The sequence below is a fragment of the Passer domesticus genome, chromosome 8 (genome assembly GCF_036417665.1).
Source record: "Passer domesticus isolate bPasDom1 chromosome 8, bPasDom1.hap1, whole genome shotgun sequence".
NCBI classification, from domain to species: Eukaryota; Metazoa; Chordata; class Aves; order Passeriformes; family Passeridae; genus Passer; species Passer domesticus.
In genome coordinates this window covers 32941589-32967251 of record NC_087481.1, presented here as the reverse complement: position 1 = coordinate 32967251, position 25663 = coordinate 32941589, and the positions used below count along the sequence as shown (strand labels likewise).

General features: G+C 38.4%; 1 protein-coding gene across 7 annotated transcripts in view; it reads left to right on the top strand.

The window, feature by feature from the left end:
• NRG3 (neuregulin 3) overlaps positions 1–25663 on the top strand; it is a 695884-nt gene that overhangs the window by 599860 nt on the left and 70361 nt on the right. For all 7 annotated transcript variants that reach the window (XM_064430253.1, XM_064430250.1, XM_064430251.1 and 4 more), the window contains one exon: positions 22958–22984. In XM_064430253.1, the coding sequence (XP_064286323.1) occupies positions 22958–22984 (27 nt within the window). The remainder of the gene's footprint in view (positions 1–22957; positions 22985–25663) is intronic.

The window sequence follows — 25663 nt, the reverse complement described above, 5'->3', positions numbered from 1 at the left end:
TTATCTGAGAACAGAATACTTGCCCATGACAGGTGAAAGACAGGTTCAAGTCCTTGACCTCATTTTGCTCTCTTGCAGGGGAATACCTAGATCACAACACAGAAAAAGGGAGTGGGTCAGACAGTGTCTTTTTTTTGGGTTTGTGGTTGTAGATCTTTTGCTTTTTTAAAGCTTTTTCTGCTATTTCCCAGCCAGCTCTAGTGGTGAATTGGTAAACTTGAAATTTCTACAATAATGAAATATTGTAGAAATGAAATATACTGAAATGAAATATGTATGAAATATACTGTATTTTTACAGTATAGCCCTACCCTAGACTGAGCAAAAGACAGAATTTTGCTTTAATGCTCATCTATATTATAGAAGGTGTTAGAGTTTACAAAATGCAAGATACTGACTTAGGTTTCAATCCTTAAAAAAGTACTGGTGAGTATTGTTTCTCAAGATTAGTAGTCATATAAAAGATATTGAGCAGATTTGAGGCATCCAGCTGAATTATTTGCATTAATTTGTGGCTTGCATCATAAATTTGCCATTTTCTTGATAATGAGATGACCTAGTGCATTTTAACTCTGGATTTAATGAGTCCTTCTGAAAAGACTTTTTCTAGAAGCTGAGCAGCTCTAATGTGTCCCTGAATGACTCCATCTGCATCTGGCAGACACTGCAGTGCACTGATGGGGGAAGAGTGTCCTTTTGAAGCAGCTTGTTGGTCTGTGGAGATGAGCAGTTGTAAATATAAATATGTATATATGGTAATATATATAAAAGCAAAAGGTATTTTTGTTTCTGTGAAGACTTTGTGTTCCAGTCTGATCTAGCTGTCTTTGACAGTTTGGTCTCCTATTAATGCTGTATTAATTTAAGTCTTTATCAGTCTCCATGTTTTAAACAACACTTGTGGTCACGATTTGTTTAGTGTTCAGTAAATATTCAAAGATTTAAATGCTTTTAAAGCCTTAAAATACAATCAGTGCACTTCTGGTGAAGAGAGAACTTACTTCAGAAGAAACTGGATTATGGACAGATGTCTGGAGAACTCAAGTAAAAATGCTACTCACCAATGTCATTCTCAGTAGTTTATTATTCACTTTATTGACATTAGAAACATGGTGACTAAAGCCTGGGGAAAAGGGAGCTCAGGAGAGACCTTGTCACTCTCTACAAGTCCCTGAATGGAGGCTGTAGACAGGTGGGGTTGGTCTCTTCTTCCAAATAACAATGACAGCACAAGAGCAAATGGCCTCTGTTGTGACAGGAGAGGTTTAGGTTGGTTCTTCACCAGAAGCGTGGTCAGGCATTGGAGTGGTCAGGCTGCCCGGGAAAGTGGTGGGGTCACCCTCCCTGGAGGTATTAAAAAGACATCTGGAGGAGGTGGCACTTGGGGACACGGGGTAGCAGTGGCCTTGCTAGTGCTGGCTTGGTGGTTGGACTCTATCTTGAAGGTCTTTTCCAAACGAAATGATTTTGTGACTGTGTGATTCTGAGGGGCAATGTTAGTACATGAGTTTGTAAGTAGAATTTGACAAGCTGGGCCCAGTTGGGGTGGTGATAAGGACACTTCCTTAAGGTGTCAACAACTATAAATTGCTAAACTTAGAGATGCATCTGCTTGGGGAGATCATGACCCATTTCAGTTGGCTCTTGTTTCATGAGCTGTCTGTGCCTTTGAAGGTACATTCAGGATAACCTATTTCTCCCTCCAGGACTTCTGCTTTCCTCAATCCTGCCTTAGTCAGAAAGCTCTTGCCAGAAGTTGTTGTGAAAGCAGGAAAAGCTCTGCCTGGTTTTTCATATTACCCTGCATATGTATGAATAAAGATAACCTTAACTTTCCTGTGTAGTAAATGGGCAAGATATATTTTCCTGCTCCATCAGTGGCCCATTAGAATATGGCAAATTAAGAAAAAGCAAATTTAGATGTTATAAGATGGTGTGGTAGAGAAGATTAAGTCTTTATAACTATTTAGAACGGTTCAATAAGACAACCTGAGGAAGGCTCAAAGTCATAGCTGCTCAATGTCTGTCTGCTCCTTAGTACAGGGAAATGATTCAGTATCTGCTAGGGCAGATCTGCACTGAGAGCAGGGACATCAACCCTGCTGTGTTGGCAAAACATCACAAATCCTGAGATGCTCAGCTGAACTCAGTGACTTGGAAGCATCGTGAATCTGACTGCTGAAATTCAGAACATCTGAAAATGAAACTATTTTTCAAATTTTTTAAAATATTTAACCATAAAAGAAAACTAAAAAAGAAAAGGAAGATGGCAAGAAAACTTTTATAGATATAAAAATTTAGGCTATACATATAAATATATATATATATATATTTAGTCTTGGGCTAGGTTGAACTAGATCTTGCTTAGGTTTTTAACTTGGAATGCTTTAGGTATAGTTCAAGTAAATGAAATAATGCAACATTAGCAATCTGCCTCTTGGGTCAATAGTGCTCAGTATTTATAAAATCTTTCTAAAATTCAACAGAATTTTAATAGTTAACCTCTTGTTCTTATGTTACACAAAATCCAGATCGTTCTACACTTCAACATCTTCAAGATCAAGAAGGTGGATGAGATTTTTTTTTAAGTGCTTTTTTGGGAGTTTTTTTCATTGTTGTTGTTAAGGTTTTTTGTCTATATACTGTGCAGTTAGTTTTCGCTCAAGTGAAGAGACTTGCTAAGGTGGATTCTAAATGAGCCTTTGCTCAGATTAAGACCTCAAAGTCTCCTGTATGTTTTAGCTTCCCACCTGAATTTGTCCTGAAAATGAAAATTCCTAAAGCTTAAAGTCAGAATGAGATTTACTAAGAAGAGAATGAGACTTACTCAAACCTTAAAGTAAAAATTACTCATGTTTAGAGGGGTCAAAAAGAAAAAGGCATTAAAAGAGGCTTGATCTTCCCTGCCTTCCAGTCATGACCCTAAATCAGGTGGTTTGGAACAACCAGGCTGAGTTCCTCCCATTTTGATCTTTTATATAAAAATGTTCCTTCTTATGTGCTGACATAAACCAAAATTTTTAGTAGTCACAGCTCATCTTTATAAATGTGCTTTACCTTCAGCAACCCTTCACAGGCTGACAAGTTGCCTGTCAGAGCTTCAATCCTTAAAATTACTCCACTAAAATCACTCCAAAGATTCTCCAGTTGATTAATCTGAGTATCATCTACACATTTTTCACTGAAATATGTGTCTACTTTGCTTAATGAAAATGGGTCCGTTTTAGGGAGAAAACCTAATGTGGATAACTTGGAATCCTTTGCCAACATCTACATGTGCTGAAAACCATTTAAAGTTGATTGCCAGGGGAGAATTTGAATAAATTTGTTTTAAGGGATAGGAAGTGCACATTGAAAATTTATGGCATGTACCTTCTGTTCTAGCTGCTGTGGGCTTTTTTTTTTTTTTCCTACAGTCAGTGTCCCATTACAGCACAGTACTGTCCTCAGCCCAAAATACAGGAAGAACAATGTGAACGTAATTCATGCCTGTAATGTCCTTCAGTGCCTGCAGAGATTGGAGCTGACAAATAGTTTGGAGAGCAGGATGGCAGATGGCCTCTCTGAGCAGAAGAAAGAGCAGCAGCAAAGGAAATATTATTGCCAAGAGTGGTAGTAAAGTTTAAAAAGTAGTAAATGGAGCTGCGTACTAGGGATTAGCAAAGAGGACGACAGAGTTTGGAAAAATATGTGAGCAGAGAATGAATTAATATTACTGCCTAACCACATCCTATTTTATTCTTTACACAAAATCCCTTACCAGCAGATTATGTGTGGTAGGAGTAGATAAATATTTCAGCAGTACATGGTTGGCTCAAAAAAACCTCAAAACCAAGTCTGGGAATACAAGAAAAACACTATGTTTTAAGATGAGTTTTGTGGGGGTTTAACTGTGTAAGACAGTGGAGCAGCAGGGGTGGAAGGCCAGGAGGAGCAGGAGGAAAGTCGTTCTCAGTGTGATGGATGTGAACAAAGCTGGTGTTCAGGTCTGCAGGGCCCTGTCTGCTATTGCTGCCTTGGGCTCACGGTCAGGATCTGGCTCTGGGGTCAGGCACATTGCTGAGCAGGGACTTTGGGATGCTCTGAGGTTGCTGAGTGTCTTAAATTGCTGGCCATAAAAAGCTGGAAGTGAAAGAAAAGTTAGAATAGACACAGCTGCTTGATCAATGCACTGGAATGTTAATCCCTAGGTGATGACCACAGGGTGCCCTGATTTATATCTGATCCTTCCTAGTGCATGGTAAATTCAAAATGCCATTTACTGCCAGAGTTGTTAATGAGAGCTGTGTTCAGACAAGGCCGGCTTTTGGTACAGATTTTCAATCAAGAATTCAATTCGGAGCTCTCCTCTATACCATTATTTTTATTTCAGTGGTTTTGATTGATAAAGACTAAAAAGCAACTGCATGAAGTTGTCAGGTTTGAGTGGCACTGCTTTGGTCATTTATTTTGGTCTCTTGTTCATGACAAAAAAGGCATACACAGAGGGGTTTTTGTGGTATTTACACTGTAAAAATTAGATGTCAGAACAAATGAAGTGACTGAGAAGCAGCAGCCTGTGCATCCTGCAACAGTGACTGTGGATAAGAACTGAGGATGTTTTGTGCACAGAGTGGGATGTGCTGAGATTCTGACATTGATACATATCTGGTTTTTTATTGTTACACAAGCTGACTGACACAGTAGCTACTTTTTTATTGATAGCAATTCAGAAGAATGGCTTTTCTTTTCTGCTTTAACACATGTTGGCTTAGAAAACAAATTGTGTGGCATGCTTTGGTCAAGGAGAAAAGTACTACATTATCTGTGTCAGTACTGGGAAATGCATAATGTATTTTTCTGAAGAAGCTGGTCTGACTGAGGAATTTTATTTTGTTTTACATTTATCTCTAGACTTGAATCTGTTGTCCAGCAGTTTGATTGACTGATGCAGCTGCTGTTTGATATGCATCCAAATGTACTTTTATTTTTCACTTGTGTTATTATCCATAAATCTCTCAAGCCGTAGGTAGAAGCAGCTGCACCAGTATTTGAATGTAAAATAATGTGTGTTCTCTGTAAGAATGCAAAATCTCACACACAAAAGTAAAGAGAAAGTGCAAAATTATTAGAGGAGTTTTGGCATATCTGTAGATATTTAATAATATGTAGGCTCCTATATGTCATAAGTAATTTTTTTAAATTATACTTGGACTGTGTGAAAATTAACTTCTCAATGCCTCTGAAATGCCCAGAAAGAAATTATTGGCTGCTGTACGTTTTCATACATAGTTTTAGGGCTGGGATGTCTTTCTTTCTCTTTTGAATCCCAAGTGATGCTTTTGGTGTCTGCCTTGGTTTGGTTATCTTGGTAGTGGAAAGAATATCTGGGAATATACCCTGAAGTGTTTATTTATCCAACTGGTCATGGATAGGAGGCAAGATGAAAACTACTTGGTGAGGTAGCAGCTGTTTGTGTCTGATTCCCTATCCAGCTTCTGGTTGGCACAAGAAAAGGGACTGTTACTGGAAGATTTTATAGATCAACTCAGGGTTGTGGAAGAACTTTTGACCTCCAGAACTACACAGAATTTCCCTGGAATCTGTCCTTAAATTACATATGTGCATTGGGACTGAGTGCAAATCCTGCTCATGGGACAGAGTCCAGAGTTCAACCAACCCTATACAGAAATTCTGCTTTCATGAGACTTCTTTCCTGTCAAACTTAGCGTGGTAGCTACTTTCTGGCCATTTTCAGAGTAGGCAATCTGGAAAATAAACTTGTTATTTTTCTATCATAGCAGGGTAACTTACAGGCTTTTCCTAGTTTAAATATACCAGGAAAATTAGGAGACTGAGAAATGAGCACAGCAGAGCAAATGAGGGCTGTCAGTGTATAAATATTAGTGTTGCTGCAAAGCACTGGATATGGATATGGAGTGTCCCATAAATTAGATGCTTATTGCTAATTGCCATTGACACTACTTTTAAATTACTATACCAGTTTTCTGACTATATTATATTAGTTTTAATCCAGTAATTTCTGATTTGACTGATTAATTTTGTGCTGCAAAGATATTTTATGAAGTTTTAATTTGCTCGCAAGGAATTTATTTCATATGGGGCTGTATGACTTTCCAAGATGATTTCTGCAGTTCGTGTGTGCTGTGCTGTCCTGTGGCTGAATGAGGAAATTCCCAAGCAAATTGGAAGTTATGTAGGTCGTGTTGTGGAAGCAGTTTAGCTGCAGCAGCGCAGAGCTCAGCAAAAGCCAATTAATTTGCCTGCTGTATAAATACTGGGATGCCTGCCCCTCTCCCTAAAGAAGAAAAGCAATTTTGTCCGTCTTCCACCGTCACAGGTGGAACTCTCACAGGTCCCTTTTCAACATAATTTACATGTATTATTCACAGCCCAGTTTCTTTACAGCCTGTCCTTGTTGCATTATTCTGATCTGGTTTGAGTGCATCAGAAATCTAATGACAAAAGCACAAAGTTCAAGGTCAAAGAGGGTGTTTTGACCCACGAGGATGTCTTCAAAAGTAAATAAAGAATAAATCTAGAGCATAATGAATCTGCAGGACTTTTATCACCATAAAATCACTTCAGGAAAATAACTGGGTTGCTGTCTTCCACAGAGTTCTCTGTGAGTGTGTTAAACTTCCCTAATAAGCTTTTTTTCATTTTTGTCTAAGTAGTGTTCTGTTCTCTACATTAAAGATAGAAGATAATGAAGAAGGAGCAAATTCTCCTGTCTGAGCAGAAGGAAGTTGTTCACAACTCCAGCACTAGGGCTGCCAGAGAGGTGCCTTTGTCATCATTTTTTCCTAGACTCATACTCTGTCATATTGATCTCACTTTCCCCATAAGTGAAAAAAGCAACCAGAATAGTTATCTAACCCGTTTGCCTGCCTTTTTTTTTTTATGTGCCATATATCTGAGCTAAAATATTATGCTTTATTTAATCTGGTCATTTAAAAAAAAGCCTATTAACGTCACCAAATCTTACAGTTGTGCTCTCAGATGGGCAAAATATCTCTCATTTCTAAATATCTGTGTCACTGCTGATTGATTTCCTTAATACACTTTGCACAGCTGTAGCAAATTACTATTTTTTTTTCCTAACTCACACTTTATGCTTGTAAATGCTCTTGAAAAATCACTGAGAGCTCTGTGGAAGCTGCTATTGTAATAATTGTAACCAGTTGTATAAAATTGTGCTGTCATGCTGTCTTTTCCAATTAAACTTACAACATTTTTGTATGGGGTTTAAAAATCTATATAGTAAATTGGAGGGAATGGGTCCTTGACATTTCTATTAAAAGGCAAATTATATTTCTTCATGGCATAACTTGAGAAAAAAAAAATGTAAGCAGTCAGCCTTTTTTTTCGAAGATGAAAATGCACTAAAATACACCATTTAACAGTGAATTGCAGTCCAGAACAATAACTGCAAGGATTGTACCTTTCCATCACAAATAGCATCTTTCCCAGCTGCATTAAACACTCCCTCCCAGGGAAGGACCAGCCCACAGAAATGTGATGTGCTTTTCCTGCTGGTGCCAGCACCTCCTGCTCACCCTTGCTGAGTGTCTTCCAGGTTTGCTTTCTCAGCATTCCGAGTGGGAGTGGGGCAGTGGCTGACAAGGCCAGGTACAGGGTGTGGTGTCCACTCTCATGTTTGACTGTTCCCCCTTGAAGCAGGGCTGAGGTGGTGGCAGAGCAGAGCGTCCTGGCTCTGAAACTTTAGCAAACCCTTAAAATGCCATGGCCACCTTTCTCCTGCTAGCATGTGTAAAACACTGGGGAGCCACGTTTCCATGTGTGGGATTTTATAAAAAAAATAAACAGGAGCACAAAGAGAGAGCAGGCTGAATTCAATGGCCATGGGCAGAGAAAGCAGAAATTACCACCACCTAGGAAAAGCAGTGAATGGGATACAAAGCTGTAGCATCCTGTGACATTAACTTAGCTGAGCTGGATGCTAATTAATCTCATTCATCTCACTCATCATGGTGGAGTTTGATTTGTGTTATTATTCTTATGGTTAGTTTTCCCTTGTAGTCTACATGTGTTTTATTTAGTAGTGTCCAGTTAGATGTGGTGTATTTTTAGTGAATGCATGTCACAGAAATAGCTTGCCCTCTCCCATCCCAGTTCTGGGGATGTCCAAAGGCAGAAAATGGGAAGAATGTCTAGTTTGCTCAAGAGAGAAACATTTATCCTCAAAATGGCAATTTCTTAAGAAAATGTTTATAAACAGTGTAAGTGTTTTGTTTTGGTTTACTTGGTTATTTTGCCCTGCAGTGTGTTTAATTTTGTTAAAAGCAGCCTAATGGGCTGTAAGAAAATGAAAATGTGCAATTGCAGAGCATCTAATCAGGCTCCATCACAGTGACACTGACTTCAAGTCGGGCAGACGAGGGCTGTGTGCCTTTTTTTATGGCGTTTGTCATATCTGTCTGTCTTCAGACACTTATTAGAGATTCGTATATGAATCTGAGATTATCTTCCAGAAAGAAGGCTCATGTTGCAGGCCTCAACTCATATTAATTATTCTGCAAGCATTTCTTCAGGTACTGTGAGTGTTGTTAGGCAAGTATTTACCAACTCCTATGTAATTATTCTCCATACATTTAAACTTGCTGCAGTTGCAGACTGAACAGGAAAGAGAAGTCAGCAAGACATCAAAAATTTCTATTGTAAGTTGTCCAAGCATTTAAACAGCATTATAAAAAATAAAAAAAGGAAAAAAAAGAGAGAAATAGAAATGTATTTGTGTTATAATGTCTGTGCAGCAGTGTTTAGCACCTACACAAAAGACAGAGAAAAGCACAGCATACGACTGCATTTCTTGTATGACTATGTGTACATAACCTGTAATTACTGCAACGTGATTTTTTAAAAAGTTGCTTTCAAAAGTGCAGTCTTAAGACCTCTTTCTTGAGTTTGGTATTCCTTTCTAAAACCAAAATATTTTTATTCTAAAAATTGTTCCTTGGTGCAGATCTTGGTTATAGGGAATAGATTTTAAGCTGTTTTGATTTACTTTATCTGTAAGTTGTTGCACAAATATGACGGGAACACGTTTTCTCTATTACATTATCTCTGGTTTATAACTCAAGATAAAATCTATTTAGTGGGGGAGAAATTTCCTTCATCGGCAGAAGGGATTTAAGGAAAATCTCTGGCTTCATTGTGACAGTTTGCTGTGCCAGCCAGCACAGTCCTTGCTGCTGCTCTTTGGGTGAACTTGCACTTTTGAGGGCAGACCTGGTGTTCTCCTGTCCCGTGAGGAGTCTGACTCAAAGGCTCTGGTCACAGCTTGTCACCTCCTTGATGCTGTCAGTGGATGGAGGGTTTTGTGTCTGGTGGTTCTGACAGCACCTATAGGTACATGATATATTTTTGGCTCTTTGAGGATACTGTGTTTTATAGGAGTATAGGAGGTGGTGGTGGAAGCAGTGATCAGTTTTTTTTAAAAGTATTTGAATGCCATTCTTTGAGTGAAATATTGCTGATCCAGTACAATAATTGATAGATGTTCCAGTGCCTGTCAGGAAATTTCAGCTGTATGGAATGATGGCCTGGGAAATATGTCAGAGATGTCATTGGGTCTATAAATACGCCAAGTGGATAAATATAAAGGAAATATAAGAATGATTGAAGCTGAAAGATAATGTTTGTGCAAGAATGAATGGGTTTAAGTTGCTGCAGTGTAAATTTAGTCTGAAAACCAAAGGAAAATTATTACACATTAGAAAAATCAGGTTCTGCGTGTTGGAGCTTAAGATAGGTATAAGGTCTCAGCTGGGCAGCATAATATGATCCTACAGGTGGCTCAGATGAGCTGCCTTTTGCCTTCTGCAGTTGCTGGATCTCCAAAGAAATTTCCCTCATGAGAGTTCGGGCTCCAGCTGTTCATGCCCTGCGAGCTTTCTGCTAATGCAGCTGTTTGGCAAAAGTGGGAGTAGACACCTCAGCAAAATGGAGCAAATATATAAAAATATATATAAATGGAGCAAGGTGTCTGAGAGCTGACCTGAAGTACCTGGCAGGAGCAGGAACAGCAATGTCAGGGAAGAACCAGCTGCAAGAGCACGAGGTGTTGTTAGACTGTGATAATTCATGCATGGCTGTTCTCCCATGCACCAACAGCTGCCTGCAGATGTTCCTGCTCCAGCCTGGCTGAATGTGTGGATGTGAGGCTTGGGGCAGGAGTCACTTGTCCCCACAATCTAGATGTTACCCCAAAGAAATAAAATTTTCAAGAGCATTTAAGAGGTATGAATCTAAGATGACTGGTTGCCAATTTGAAAGTGACCCTTACTTTTTTGCAAAGGTATTTAAGTGCCTGAGTTTGTTTTTAATCATGTGTTAAGCTCTCTTTTCTGTTTTATTTAAGGGAAGAAAATCTCTAATCCTCAATGGGAAGGGAATTTGGCAAATGAAAAATAGAGACAGCTGGTTTTTCAGTTTAAAATATTCTTGAAAGTGCACAGCTGCAGAATAAAGAAGGGGACAGCAGTTTGCAATGGACAACTGTTTTCCTTTGAGGGAAAAGTGTTGCTGCTGCTGACAGTGTTCTGTGATATTACAAACTACTGAATTCTTCACAAAGGCACTGAATTCTTCACAAACATGTCTGGAGAAAAAACCACTTTATTTTTATCTGCATAGGAGGTAGAAGTAATGGTTTTATAGCAAATAGGAAGTACTTTTTCATTGATGCCGGGGTATTTACTGATCTTTTATAAAGCTATTCAGAAATGTAAATACCTGTTTCTGTTGCTGCTGCTGCTGTTGCCATCTTAAGCAGCAATACAGTCAGTTGTTTCACACTGATTTCAGACCATATTTGAATCAATGGACTGAGGAAGCAATAGGATGAGATTGTTATTCTGTTCAGCATTCTAGGGAAAAGGACTGCTTCTGGTAAATGTGATGAGTGGAACAGCTGACTGGGAAGATCTGCAGTCAGAGTCCCAGAAAATACAGATAATAGAGATAATTTGCCAGAGCCTTCCAGCTCCTAGGAAAAGTAATATTTCTCTTTCTTTGAATATTCCGGAGAAGGGAGGATTTGGATCAGTAGAATATTCTAGAGCGCTGTTTTTGCTGTTTTCCCACCCAGCCATGTTCCAAAGCAAAAATACCTCAGCAATTTGATTAATGAATTTGGTTAGAGTGATGCAGGTGGAATCTACTCACTGAACACCAGCCTTAGGCTGCCTGGCATCTCCTTGCCATTGTAAGGGGACTTGTCTTTCTAACTGATTATAACACTTTTGTATCCCCTTCACAACCCTGCCACAGTAAAACAGATGTGTAGCTAGAGAAAAGAGAGGTGACAGCTGGACTTGCTGATTTTGAAACTATATACAGGCAAAATAAAATATTTTTTTAAAAAAAATAGTTATACTCAGTTTAGCACACTCAGTTTCCCAAAGCTTGCTGTGAAATTCAAGTTTTCATCTCAGGTCAGCAGCAATTCTGCTTCGGTGGGGTTTGGAGCAGAGACTGGAAAGTTGTGCTGCTAAACTTTGGCACCTTTTCGCCATCTTTTAGGTTAATTTTCCTTCTGATCTTACTTTCTACCTGAAATTGCAAGCCTGAAACATAAATCACAGCAGAAGTGTGTCTTTGTCTCTTTTCCCTTCACCATATTGAGCTTTGTGAACAGATTGCAGTGTGTTTCACACCTTTATGACTGTTTCCTCTGTAATAATGCCATTGTGAAAAAATGGGATTTTTCATGGAGGATTCCAGCACAGCAGCCATGGTCCTGTCAGTTGTGAGGTCATTTGCCAGTTTTGCCTCAGTTTAGCAGGCTAAGTTGGCAGATAAAATGCAAGTCCATTTAACCCACCTTATTGTCAATGTAACTGTATTCCTAAATGAATGAATTCAAAATGCAGCTTCACCTAAGAAAAATAAAAATGTTCAGAGGTAGCAGGATTTCTTGTTTTCCTTCTGAAATGCTGATATATTATGTATTTCTCTTGTAATTTGAAAGCATTTTCTTCTTTTTGGGTCCCATACACCTTTGGTTTTCTGACTTGCTAAGAAAATAAGACCTTTCAGTACAATATCCTGTGTTTCTGGTAGAAATAGCTTGTAGCGTTTCCTAGAGATTTTATTGGAATTTACATGTAAGGTGCAATAATTCTTACTTTGTGACCTTATACAGGTGTGATTTCTCAGAGTCTGACATTTTAAGGGGCAAATCCTATTTCATGTGGGTAGCACATTATCCAAAGACTTTATAAGTTGAAGATGCTGCAGTGTTCGCTCATTTTCCTCTTATACAGACCTTGGTTCAAAATTAATTTACCTCTCATGAAAAAGTGATTTCCATACCCCTGGCTCTACCAGTGGTAAGGAGAAGAAAAAGAAACCCAGATGTTTTCTATGTTTGTATTTACTTTTTAGCCATATAAATGCTTTGGGCAGCACAGGGACAGGCAGGTGATGTGTTTGAGCTGTGCCTGGGGATTTCCCTGCCCTTTGAGGAGTGTGTGCACCCATGGTTGCCCTGCTCTGGGGTTGTGGTAGCACTGGGTCAGTTCTCACAGAGCACTCAGTGCCTGCTCTGCTGCCTCACCCATTTGCAAAGCTTAAGAGTTGCCCAAAGTGTGAAGGAAGGTGCAGAGATGGAGCCAGGCATGGAAAAGGAGAGCTCTTCTTTCCACGTTTTGTAAAAGTTGAATAGCCCTAAGAGGAGTTAAAAGTTGTGACTTCATCTCACAACTTTGCTCTGAGCAAAATCCTGCTGATTTGAAGCAAACCACACACACGCACACACAAAAATAAATTTTAAAAAAATCTACAAATCTAAGCAGGCTATAACATTATTTTATTTCCATTTTCTAGACTCTTCTACAAAACTAATTTGCTTGCTGACACATCTAGTTTGTTACAGTGGAAAAGAATACAGACCTTCCTTTTGCCCTGCTTTTGTTTGTCAAAATAATTTATGCCCTAGTATTAAGGTCTTCTAAGAGGAACATTGTATTCAATACTCTTAAGATCTATCAGAGTAAGGTAAAGTGTCTCAAACCTGGAAGGCAAAAAGATCTTTGATGGGTGAATGTTCTCTGAGATTTATTGGGAGCTATTAAATTCTTTGAGGCACGTTAAAGTTTGTGGAATGGAGATGAAAGGAGAAGAAAGCAAACAAGTGCACTTTGATCATCTGAAGGTCAGGTTTTACTGAGGTATCTCAAGGGAGACAGGCCACAGGAGCTCTTCAGTCTTCTGTGAAGTCCTAAGTTGCACATTCATCCAAGCCACTTTGCCTAGATATAAATAGTAGTTTGTGTTTATGAAGGTGGCGGAATGAATTTTCCCCCTTTTTGCTCCTTCTTTGTCCCGTGCTGGTCTGTGTGGGGTGCTGCAGTAGTGGTGAGCTGGCCCGAGGGCCAGGAGTGCTCCCAGTGCTGCAGGCATCAGCACAAGGCACCATCCTGGTGGTGCTGGCTTGCATCTGATCTGTGCACAGGCAATTCATTTGTTTGAATGGCTCTGAGAGAGCAGTTACACTCCAGGAGTTTAATATTTCTATATATGGGGCCCTTTGGCACCATTCTCACATTATATTCCTAACAATTAATTGCAGTGCATCCCCATATACAAATGAGGGCAAACAGCAGCTTTCATTTTGCTGCTCTCGCTGTAGGTGATTCTGGGTTGTGTGCACATCATACACTTTTGTTCCAATGTGCTATTTTTTTATTGCTGGTGATAGCTGCTAATGATTCTTTTTATCACAGCCCTGTCTGCTTTAAATCTCATGGATGAGTCATATTGTTCATGCCCAACATTAACGATTTCAGACCACCTTTGTTATGGGTATTTATAGTAGTTAATGCTCTAACGTAGTCATGCTAGTAAAGGATTTGAACCCTTAACAATGTTCAAACAGATAAGCAGTTAAGTAATTTTCTCATTGTACATATCTGAAGTCATAAATTCATGGCTTGCATCTAAAATTACACAAGATGCTCAAGCTCTGAGAAAAAGCATTTCTTGCCATTCATTTTTGCTGCTACTTGGTTGTTTACATTATTAGCTAATCACTTCTAAGCAGAATATATTTCCATAAGCAAGGCAGGATAGAGGCATAGCAGAAAGCCATGATTGCATTTGCATGACTGCATGGTATGGGACATTATTTGTTACCCATTATTTGTTACATTATTTGTCTATGGAGTCGTGAACACATTGGTCTGATGCTGTCAGGATATGTGTGCCAACACACATGGTCAAATACAAGTGGCACCATTTGAACTGTTACAGCTCCAGGTAAGAGAGACATTTCCTTGGTGCTTTGCTACCTCAGCTCTGTAGCTTTCACATCTCAAAAAATAGCTCAGTCTCTCAGTTGACAAGTGGCATTTCTGACACAGTGCTCTGTGCGCCGCAGAGCTTCGTCCAAGTCACGGTGCTTCCCCATCAGGCCTGCCTTGGTATTGATTAGCTTGAACAAATCATCCTCAGATGTCAAGAAAACATTTTAGCTTAGAGGAAAACAGAGTTCTTCTGCTCCCGTCCTCTGATTGGGGTTTGATGTTATAAACAAGCTGACAATTGCCAGTGTATTTCCATTAGGACTGCTCATACAGTGCACCAACCTCAAAGGACTGAGTTTGGCAAAAGCATCTGGTAGGTGACTTGAGAGAGCACTCAAATTTAAGTACTGAAGCTGTCCTTCAAGAAGCCTTTTTATGACTCTGAAAACACTCTATGGCAAAATATTCATGTCACGTGTCTGTGTTTATTCACCAGCTTTAAATAAAATATTTCCATGGAATCACAAAATGTATTGATAGAAATTTTTCAGTTAGCAAAAAGAAACCAAAAAATGTGGTTTCTCTAGCACTTGTACATACCTCAACTTTTATCTCTGTAATATTTAACACCACATAGAGCATGAATGCAGAGCAAGCTGTGCTGTGTATGTGCATGGCTTGCACGCTTGGGAGACAAGAAAATGTGCAGCAGCTTTTCAAAAGAAACCACAATGCTAGAGTTGAATTATAAAATTATTAGAGGGTCTTAGCATTGAAAAAAGGAGAGATGTGCCCAGGTCAGTTCTCTGCTATATATTTTGTAGGCATGGGAATATTTTTGTGAACTGTCATTCTGTGTTTCCCCCCTTGAATCTCAAGAGATGTTGGACAAAAGCTGTGTTTTCTGATAAAGTTCACTGCAGTAATCTTTAAAACATTCAAGTGTGTATCCCTGGGAAATTAAAAGGAATAACAAATAGGAGTGATGCTAATAGGGCAGATCTACATAGCTGAGAACAACCTCTTTCAAATCAAACCCTTTTAAGCACCCCACACTTGTGGGTTGCTCATCTGCAGCTGGATTTGAGGCATAAAGGCACTTCCATGCCTGGTTTCCTAGAGAAAGGACTCAGTAAATTTGGAAGAGTGTTGGAGGTGTTGGTTAAACTTGTGATGTTTCAGGAAGGTGAGTTGAGAGACTCCTGACACACAGAAGTACTTCCCCATAAGACAGCAAATTTGATAAAAATCTGATAAAATTATGATGAAAACTGCATGTTCTTGTATTGTCTTCTGAGCCTGTAGCACAGAACTGCTGGAAATGAGTCTCAGAAATGCAGCAGCTTAGCCCATGTGTGAAAAACATGCACAGAGTAATTGGAGTAAGCTTAAGTAATTCTCTTTCCTCATCTTAAATTATTTAAAATGAAGCAACGTAAGAAATTGTACAGCAAATATAGTTGTTATTGTCAAAATTGGATTCCTAAAGAAAAGTGAATTCCCAAATCAACACAGACAAAAACCAGCATCTTTCTAAAAGGTCTGGGTCTCTCAAGTTCTTTGCTGCAAATCTCAGACCAGCTATCTAGGCAACAAAGTAGGGATATCAACAAATATGTCAACTTTCTTGTCATTGGAGATGTACAGTGCACAGCTTCTAAAACCTTCAGTTAATATTGTCTAATCTTGGTGTAAATACCTGCATTCTGCTTCTGCCTGTTTGTTTTTTGACTGCAGTAGAACTAAATTACTTGAAACATTTGGGAATAAGGCTGTGGATTGTTTTTTTGGGTTTTTTTACCACAAAATTATGCACATTGCTTATCCTGAAGTTGAAGTAAGTAATTAGTTTTAAGAAATTGACAAAAACCTACGAAATTTTCTATGCCTTTAGAGAGCAGTAAATAGGATTGCATCTGAAACATTTTCTTGTAGTAGGCAAGTGAAGGACAGCTTAATGATCTGTGGAAGGAATAAAGTAACATTTAGCGTGAAAAATGTTTATTAAGTGTCGTATGTTCATAAGATGAGGGAGCTATTAGCAATTCATTTAGTGTTTCTGTGAGGCTGGTTATATTTTACAGACCCATATTACCACACACCCATTTGGAAATAATAGTGCAAAAATCCCTATAGTAATTTGTAAGAAACTTATAGGCTTATCCTACTTTAACAGACATTTTGTGTCACTTATTTAACCAGAACAGGATTTTTTCACATACAAAATACTGCAGTCAAGTGAAATCTTTTACACCTATGACAACACAAATAATCTAGTTCATACATATAGTTCCAAAAACTTTCCAGATCACATGTTTTGGAAGTAATGAATGTGCTTTTTTGGGTTTTGACCATCAATATGATTCCACTTCCCTCTCCTATTTAGCTTCATGAGACCTTGTTGCAACATAGCTGGGAAAGGACCAGTTTTGCCAGTGTCAAGGTTGGCATTTCCAAAGGACTCTGCATCACTAATCCTGCCAATTGCAACTGAAATTCACAGGAAGTGCTTAATGACTGAGAACATCTAAGCTCAGTGTAGATAAATGCATTCAAACCCATTTCCCAGCCCTCCTGCAGATAAAGACAGGTCCATCTGCAGAGGCAGCATGATTCCACTGTGCAGACCTGGAGCAGGCTTGAGGGGCTGGACCAGGATTTGAGGCAGGACAAGTCTGGGCTCTGCAGGAACTGTTGTGGTAATGAAATGACACGGATGGATAGAAGAATATGTTTCCATAGCCCAGTTCTCCCAGTGGTTCCTCAGTTGTGACAGTGCTGCAACCTTGCAGCTGAGACTGTGGAACAAATACAGTCATTGTCATATTTGTTGTGGAAGCCCAGGAAAAGAATTCAGAATTGTAGAAGTAGGTCACATAGCTACACCAGTGTTTTGTTTTTGTGTGGTCCTTAGCACCATCAGAAAACCTGGTCTGTGAGGTTGGTCTTTTAGATGGGAATGTAAAATGGGTGTGGTGTGTGGAGCCCGGAAAGGCAGGGGAGGGAAAGAAACTTTACAGGAGATGAGAGGCTTTGGTAAGGAACATAAAAAAAAAAATTACAGTGTTTGCAATTACAGCGCTAGCACGGGTTTATTGATCTGTCAAAACTGCATAATATCAGAGAAACCTTGATTTTTCTGGGAGTATTTATCAGACTCATTGGTTATAGTAGCTTATGCTGATGTCAGTAATCAAGTAACCAGACTGTAATGTGCAATGTTTACTGCAGGCTCGTCGTGCCGGGGGAGGCTGATCACACAGGTTTATCATTTCCCACATATATTTAGAGCAAACCTCATAAATAATCTTGTCACCATCAGCTATGAGGTCTATCAGGCAGCTTCATTTACATTTGACACTTTCCACAGAAACAGGATTATGTTTTTAACAAATACAGTAAGAAAGCATCTCCCAGTTGTCTGACTGGAGACAAAGTGTTTGTGTGGACATCCTGTTTACTTGCTGGTACTCTGGGATGAATTAAAGTCCTTGTATGTGTTGAACACTTGTGTTGATTTATGAATGCTAAGAAAATGAGTAAAAATGTGTCTCAATATAGCAGCAGCATTTAATATCTACCAGCTTCCTCATCTCATTGCTGAAAACAACGGGTTATTCAGGGAGAAATAAAGCTGCTGCATTTGTCTGACACCTGATGATATATATTGTGGCCTGAATCTGATAAAACTCTTAAATATGTTCTGCAAGTGCTTAATAAGTTTAAAAATATAATATCAATAGGCTACTCACTGATTTGAAATTAGATATGTTTATTTCTTCTGCTGAATTTATAGCTATAGTAGTAAAAATTAATCAGTACTGATTTACAGTACTGTGAATATTGGTACAGATTGCTTATGTTGCTTGGTTGAGACTAAGTCCTTTCCGTTAATATCCAACATAGTGCCTCAAAGAGAAGTTACTGACTTTATTAGCTGCAGAGATAATTTAAGATCTTAAAAAATAATTGAAAAGAGACAAGCTTAATCCTCTGAGTCTGCATGCTGCAGGTGAGGTAAATAGTTGGAGTTTCCAAGTTATCTTGAACCTGAAAGTGGGAGCATTGCTGTTATTTATTTGCAGAAGCTAGAAACAGTCTTTCCACCTCTGCAATGAAAATCACAGCCATGGGCTTTAGTCACTCAAAGGAAAAGAAAATCAATAGTTTATTCCATAATTTATATGACAAGAGGTTTTGATGGATGTTTTTAAAGTTTTTCTTGGTTATGGAATTGATAGTGGGTGAGGGGATCCTGTGGACCCCTCCAAGGCTATGTTATGAATCTTTCCACAGCCAGGCAAATACTCACAGCAAGCCTAGGGTTTTTTCCTTCCTTTGTATTTTTTTTTTCTTTACAAATAAATGGATAAGGCAATTAACCTTTACATTTTGTCTTAAGTATTTACTTTTGTGCATTGCGGACTTCAAGGACTTAACTGCATCTATGCAAATTGGGAGTGTAAATGTTCTTTCATTGTTTACACTGGCAATCTAGCAGATTGTGAAATTTCTTTTATAGATTTATTGCCTTCTTTCTAAGTTGTTATCATTTCTTCAACTGTCATTTATAATTTCATCAAAAACAGACCAAGTGTCTTGTAAGGGGTGTGTGGATGTATGAGTTTCGTTATTGTGTCTAGACATAGATGGAGCAAATTACCAAAATATTCTGTATACTTACTGTTACACCAGTTAACATGTGGTGAATAGCCTACCTGTCCCCAGGGAAACTTTTAATCTGGAAAAATTTTAGTAGTCCTGTTTATCAGAGAGGGTAAAAGGAAGGGTCCCAGTGTTAGCTGATTCAAGATTATTCTCAGGATTTAGTTTGATCCATTTTTAAATGTCTCAGAGAGGGAAGTTTCTGCCATGTGTTTCCGTTGAAGATATTTTCTTTAAAAATCAGTAGTTTAATTAATTTAATTTTATGACTCTGATTCCCCTGAACAGCTTCAATCAGTTTTCCTATGCCATCAAACATTTTGAAGAGTACTTTTGTGTAAATTAATTACAGAAACTAATTACTACAATTTCTCTGAAGCAAACAGCAAAATCAAATTTTGTGCTCTTGAATTACCGCGATTTTAAAAATACATTGTTACATGCGGTTGCTTTTTCTTTTTGATATTATAAAAATCCCAACAAAACAACCACATTCTGAGAGCATTGGTCAGTTTGCCCATGAGGAGAGAATATAGGGGCAATGAACCCTTCCTGCTGGATAGATAAATCCCTTGTCAAGTTACTCTGTGTGCTCCCACGCAGCATGAAGCACCAAAAATAATATGCTTCAAAGAAACCCTATAGTTTCATATATATATATGTATTATACATATAACTGATTATGGATTTTGCTTCATTAGGTATACAAACAGGCTGATAACCATGTGCTGCCAAACATCACAAAGCACGTGGATAAGAGAGCAGCAGTTTATCTTCAGGTAGTGTCCTAATTGAACTGCTTTATGAATGGAAGGATTTTCAGGATTTTACTTCAGACCAAGTTTTCTTGGTCTAATACTTAAAAGTAAAATTTAGTCCTGTTCCTTCCAGACAGATAATCTGTTCAGAGTACTTGAGCTGTCCCAGGGTGGCTCCCAGCATATTATCATGTTGCATTTTGTGGTCAAGGCAGTCATCTACCAAGGACAATTTAACAACTCTTATTAGTTTATTTGAAGCGATAAATTTCATTTGCAGAGGAAAATACTTTGCTGTTGCTCTGATTTCCTAAAGTTGTCTTTATGCCAGAGTCAGCTTGTCCTTAGAAGAGGTTAAAATGTCTGTAGAGGTTTATAATGGGTACTTCCATGTCCATGATTTTTCAGTTAGATTTACATGTTGAGTTTATATTTCTGTTCATACTGTTAATATGACTAAGAAAAAAGCTGTAAATCACAATCCAGAAACAAGGCAGTATGTTGTTTTGTGGAGCAGTAATAAATTAATCCATTAGTGACTGCAAATTTATTTTCTCTTGTCCTCGTTATCAAGTATTCACAGGTGTGTATGTTTTGAGACAGTATAAATTAAAAAGGCTTTAATACTAGCAACACATTACTATGGTGCCAGGACTATAAGGCACAGTATTTTTCCCACATCAACATGAAAATGGAGAAATACTGATAAAATAAAAAAATAAACGTGAATAATCTTTCTATCTGAGAAATATATTAGTTTCTAAGAACATAGCAATACCAGAAAGAAAGAAGAAACCACAATAACAGAAGTAAAATACAGTTGCATTATTTGGTTAATGACCCCATCTTGTGGAGCAGGGCCCACGCTTCAGCACATTTATAGCTCTCATATGCATTTTTTTTTTACCAGAGTCCATTTCTGGATGGTGAATTACTTGGCATTGCACTTGCTGTGTCCAGGGAAGTGCTCTGCAGGCAATTCATCATCCGTGCGCCACGGCTGTGCAGCAATAGAACATTTCTTTGTCACACCGTGAATTGCCAGGGTCAATACTTCACATTTTAGTGGTTGGTTCAGTCTCAGGTCACCACCACAGCTCACATCCCCCACCAGCCCTGCTGGTTATTTCCTGCTGCTGTGTGTCTCTCACATGGACCTGCTGGGACAGTTTCTTGCTGTTGTTAAGAGTGGACAAAGCCATCTCCAAAGCTGGAGGTGCTGATTTGCACCACAGCAGTGCAAGTGAGAGCATTCGCTGGGCTGGTGCCTGGTCACCAAGGGGCAGTGATGGCCATAACCAGCGTGTGCTGCCTTGCCAGAGTTACCATTTCCTTGTTTTCTGTCCCCAAATAGCTGCTCACAGAGCTTGTTGAACTACTACTTGATTGGCAGCTTGGATATTTTATTGTAAAGGTTTATCCCACTGGACATCCTTTTATCGTAGTCTGGGGAAATCAGCTCTGTCAGCAATATATATATAATGTTGGCTGCTGAAGTTGTATGCACATGAGATATTAAAAATAAATCACCTGACATGTTTCCACCCTTTCCAGCTGAACATGTTTCCCAGGAAGGCTCCATACATCCTTGGTTCTCACTTAAGTATAAGCCACTCAAATATGAACTGAAATGCCTTTTTTCATATTTTTAAAGGAAATTTATTTTTTGTATCTACTTTTTGAGGAAGTGGTTTTTAACCATGTTGGTGAACTCAAAGGGAGAAATGTAGGTTGCAAATGGCAAACAGGTATAGAAGGTGTGTAGCCAAGCTAGGAAAGAAAAATTATTTTTTCAGTTGTTCTACATAGACTTAAGAAGACAATACTATATGATCTTCTTCCATGTGTCAATATCTTTAGTTCCTTGGAGACCAGATTAAGGTGCTTTGATCTCTGCTATCATTTTTTAAAGTAAGGAATTTTCAACTGCAGTTTGACCTGATTTACAGAAGGATGCAAAGGTGTGAATTGCATGTAGATATCATTTGCAAATTTCACAGGTACAGAAAATTAGATGGGGAGAAAAGCTACAAATCTCAGTAGATATAGTATGTTTGATGCACTTTTGATATATCTGATCTCATGCTTTTATAAAAATTACATTCTTACAAAAATTTACATTCTTGTCAGATGTACTAGAGATGTTTGTATGTGATATTTGAGTGTGTATCTATGTGAGTCCAAGAGTACAGATTAGAAGATAGTTATGTGGAATACATATATGTATGATTTTGAGTTATGTATTTTCAAAAGGAAAGATTCATTTGTCACTAAACTTGCATAATGTGCCTTTCCTAACACCATGCTAACAAGGTATTTATGCCATATACCATCATCTTGCATTCCTTGCTTTTGACATGCATATTTTGCCTTCTGCATGAAAATAAAATGTGGAGTTTATCAGCTGTTCTATAGATTTGTATGCTGAGTGAAATGAGCAAGCTGATGCTTGGTGCCTTCTCCTTGGTGGATTGAAAGGGTACAAAAGGGGAAGAATTCCCAGAATTTTCAACAGAAACCCAAATATTCCATGATCTTGTCCCAGGTACCAGAGTTGGCAATAAAATGAAGTGTTTAAACTAGCTTATATTGGAAAATCTTTTAGCTTTGCTATGTAGTTCTTGGAGGAGTCTAATTCCTTGTGTAAAAAAAGGGCCCTGAAATGTTTAAAAGTCCTTGTGGTAATTCAGTCAATATTCTAAAAGTGTTAAGATTTTTGCTTCACTTGAGATGTCATGAAATTATTGCATCCTGTCTGTGTGATGGCCAAGTTGGGAACGTGGCTTCTCTTTGCTGCTGTCAGATTTTGTTGTGCAGCAGAGACCAGGTAGGAGTCACGTTGGGTGCAGGTGTGGCTGCTGTGCTGTGCTGAGGGCTGCCAAACTCAGTGAAAGCCTTCCATTCATCTCTTCAGGTTTGGATTCCTGTCAGAGGAAATGGAAGAAAGAACCTTGTCTAACTAAGGACAGTGGTTAGCAGGTTGAGAGAGCAGTTTAGGAGGATGGGAAGATGAAGCCCCTTTAGGTGGTTGCCTTGAACATAAAGCCAAATATAAAGGCATTCATTTCCTACCCCAAATACATGTCCCTTCATGTGACAGCTGAGTGCCCTAAATTCCACCTTTGAGGGTCAGAGTTGTGTCTTTGTTTCGGACCCCACACTGTTCTGCAGCACTGCTGTATCAAGGTAAATTTATATTTTACTCTGTTGCTAACATGTCTGTTTCTTTTCTCTTTTTTCTTTTACATGCTTTCATGAGTATAGCAGACCATTTAGGAATTGAATTCATGGGTAAGTTTTAACTTCTCTTCCTTTCAATTGCTCAGATTTATCTTGGTTCCTTAGTCCAAAGAACATGGAAGTTAATGGGAAGACACCCATGACCTCCACCTCTGGGTTTTGGATTGGGTTCCTTTTATATTTGCCTATTACATTTGAAATTGTATGAAGGTTTAATTTTTTCTCTTGTCCACTGCTATAGAGCTTAAAACCTACATAATAATGTTTTAGTATTTCATTGGTATTTAATGAAACATAGCATAAAGGTTATGTGACCATATAATCTTGAGGAATAGTATTTTATATGTGATTTTAGGGTAGAGTGACTAACTTTTTAATGTAGAGGAAAGTAAATTTTAAATCAGATTTTTTTTCTTTTGTTAAGAATTTGTTGTTAATTACAATATTAAATTTAACTAGGTTTAATAAGAACCATCTTATTAAAGAAAATTCTCTCAAATCAGAGAAATACTTTTAAGAAAAGAATCAAAGATCCATCATTCTGTGGGAAAAGTTAAATTGGTTAGGAAAAAAGATAAAAATGGAATGAATAATTCTCCTAACAATTTTGGAAAGGAAGGTAACGTTCTGTTGGCTCAGCTGCAGCTCTGTGATGTGTTCATAGCCTCATGGAATGACAGGCTTAACAGATCACCTCTCAGCTGGTGATCTTCAGATTAAGGAAGCTGAGATCCATCTTTAACAGAGTTACTGGTCCTTTGTGTAAGAACAGCTTGCATAAACCATTAAATATGAATGAAAACACTATAATAAAAAGCATGCAAATTCCTATTGAAGTCACAAACCAGTTACTTTTAATATGCTCTTTCCCTATGCTAAGTTTTACTTGATTTTTTAGATTTTATAATTAAGAGCTTTATAACTTATTGATTTTAAGTTCCAAGTTTGGTATTTTGTTGACCAGTTAAGTATAAATTGTCAAGAACCCAATATGGTGCTGGGTATTAACTGCATGGCAGGCTGCAGGAGCAAGAGGAGAGCCAGCAGTTCAGGGATTTTGTCCTACTGATTTTGGGTTTGTGCCAATCTTAGGGCACTGTTCTCTCTAGGGAACTGGTTCATGAAGCCCAGAAGTTTTGTTTTTCACTTCACTTTATATGAGGCTTGTAAAGTGCCAGTGGAATCGATGCAAGTGTCTTCAAAGCTTTAGTGGACAAGCACAGCTGGGGAGTGGTTACTTGAAAGGCTCTGCATATATCCTGCATATATCACTTAAATTGTGAGCAGCAGTCTTGAGGCATAAGTTGAAGGATAAGCATATATGTAAAAGAGGATAAGGAGTATAGATGCATAGAATTGAGTGAACCTTTCTGTAAGAAACAGGGAAGTGTAACCCAAGTGGCAAAGCTGAATTATTTTAATTTTATTTTAAGACTTTCAGTTTCCTCTGGTTTTTTTAAGACATCTCTTTAAGGCATGAAATAAGCCAGTCCCTGAAATCTTGGCTCAGAATCATCCTCTCATATGAGTATCTCTCAGATTTTTTTTTTTAATTTAATATTGTAGCAGATCCTGATGGCATAAAAATTAATGAAATCTTGTGTCTCAAGCCTGAAAATATTATGACAGCAGCCTAAAATGAGGCTTGAAGTTGTTTTCTCTGGGCTAGAAAAAAGCAAGTTCTGGAATCATATGCAAAATTGAAATGCTTGTGCTTCTTAAATCCTCCTCTAGTCTTCATGAAGATTTACTTAGGAAATGAAAGCATGCATGGAATCATTGCTGTTCATGTAGCACAGTAGAAATCTACAGCCTGTGCACAGAGAGTTCAGACAATATGCTCATCAAATTAGGGACACTTCTGTAAAGCCTCTACAATGAGTTTAGTTCTGGACTGTAGAAAATAACAGTTAGTGCAAAGAGTGTTTTCTGACTAGAAAAACAACAGTGTAGAGACAGTGCTGAATTTGCTTTGTTTGTATGTAATCCAGAGAACACTCTTTCTAATGTTTTCATTGCATTTGTGGGCTCAGTTGCCCTAGAAATTCCATTTTCATCATCATCTTCCAGAAATTTTGTTTGAAAACCATTAAACCATGTAAACCTTGGATTGCCAGGGCCAGCTGAACTCCTTCCATGGCAGACAAAGCTGAAACCTCACATCAGTGGGAACATCTGTCTGTAGAGTGTGCAAGGGGACAGATGAAATGTGCACTGAAACTACACTCCTACTTTAGTGTGCGTTTGCCAAGGAAGGTAGATAAGTGTAGTCATTATCTTCTTTTTTTTTCTTCCTTTTTTTTTTTTTTTTGCTGGATTCTCAAGGGGCAGTGAAGTGTGTATACATAGCCAGTCCTTTTACTGTCCTGTTAGGCAGCTGTGGCCCATGAATTTGTGTATCCTGTTGTGACCCAGTTGGTACTGCTTTCCCCCACAAGCTCCTCTGGCAGCCCATACCAGTGCTCAGTAGGGGCAGTGTCTGTTGCTTTTCCCTGTTGAAACCTCCTTCCTGCTGGACCCTTCTCTCACAAACAGTACTTTGGGAACAACAATGAAGCATTCAGTTTATGTGCCACACTGAATTTTGTGTTAACCTTGCTCATGGTCTCACACCCCATTTCCTTTCTGGGTCTTGTCAGATTTGTGTTCTGTAGAATATTCAGTATTGTGCATTCCAAAACTTGAATACCTGTTACTTTAATATTTCTGCTGATATTGATTTACACTGTC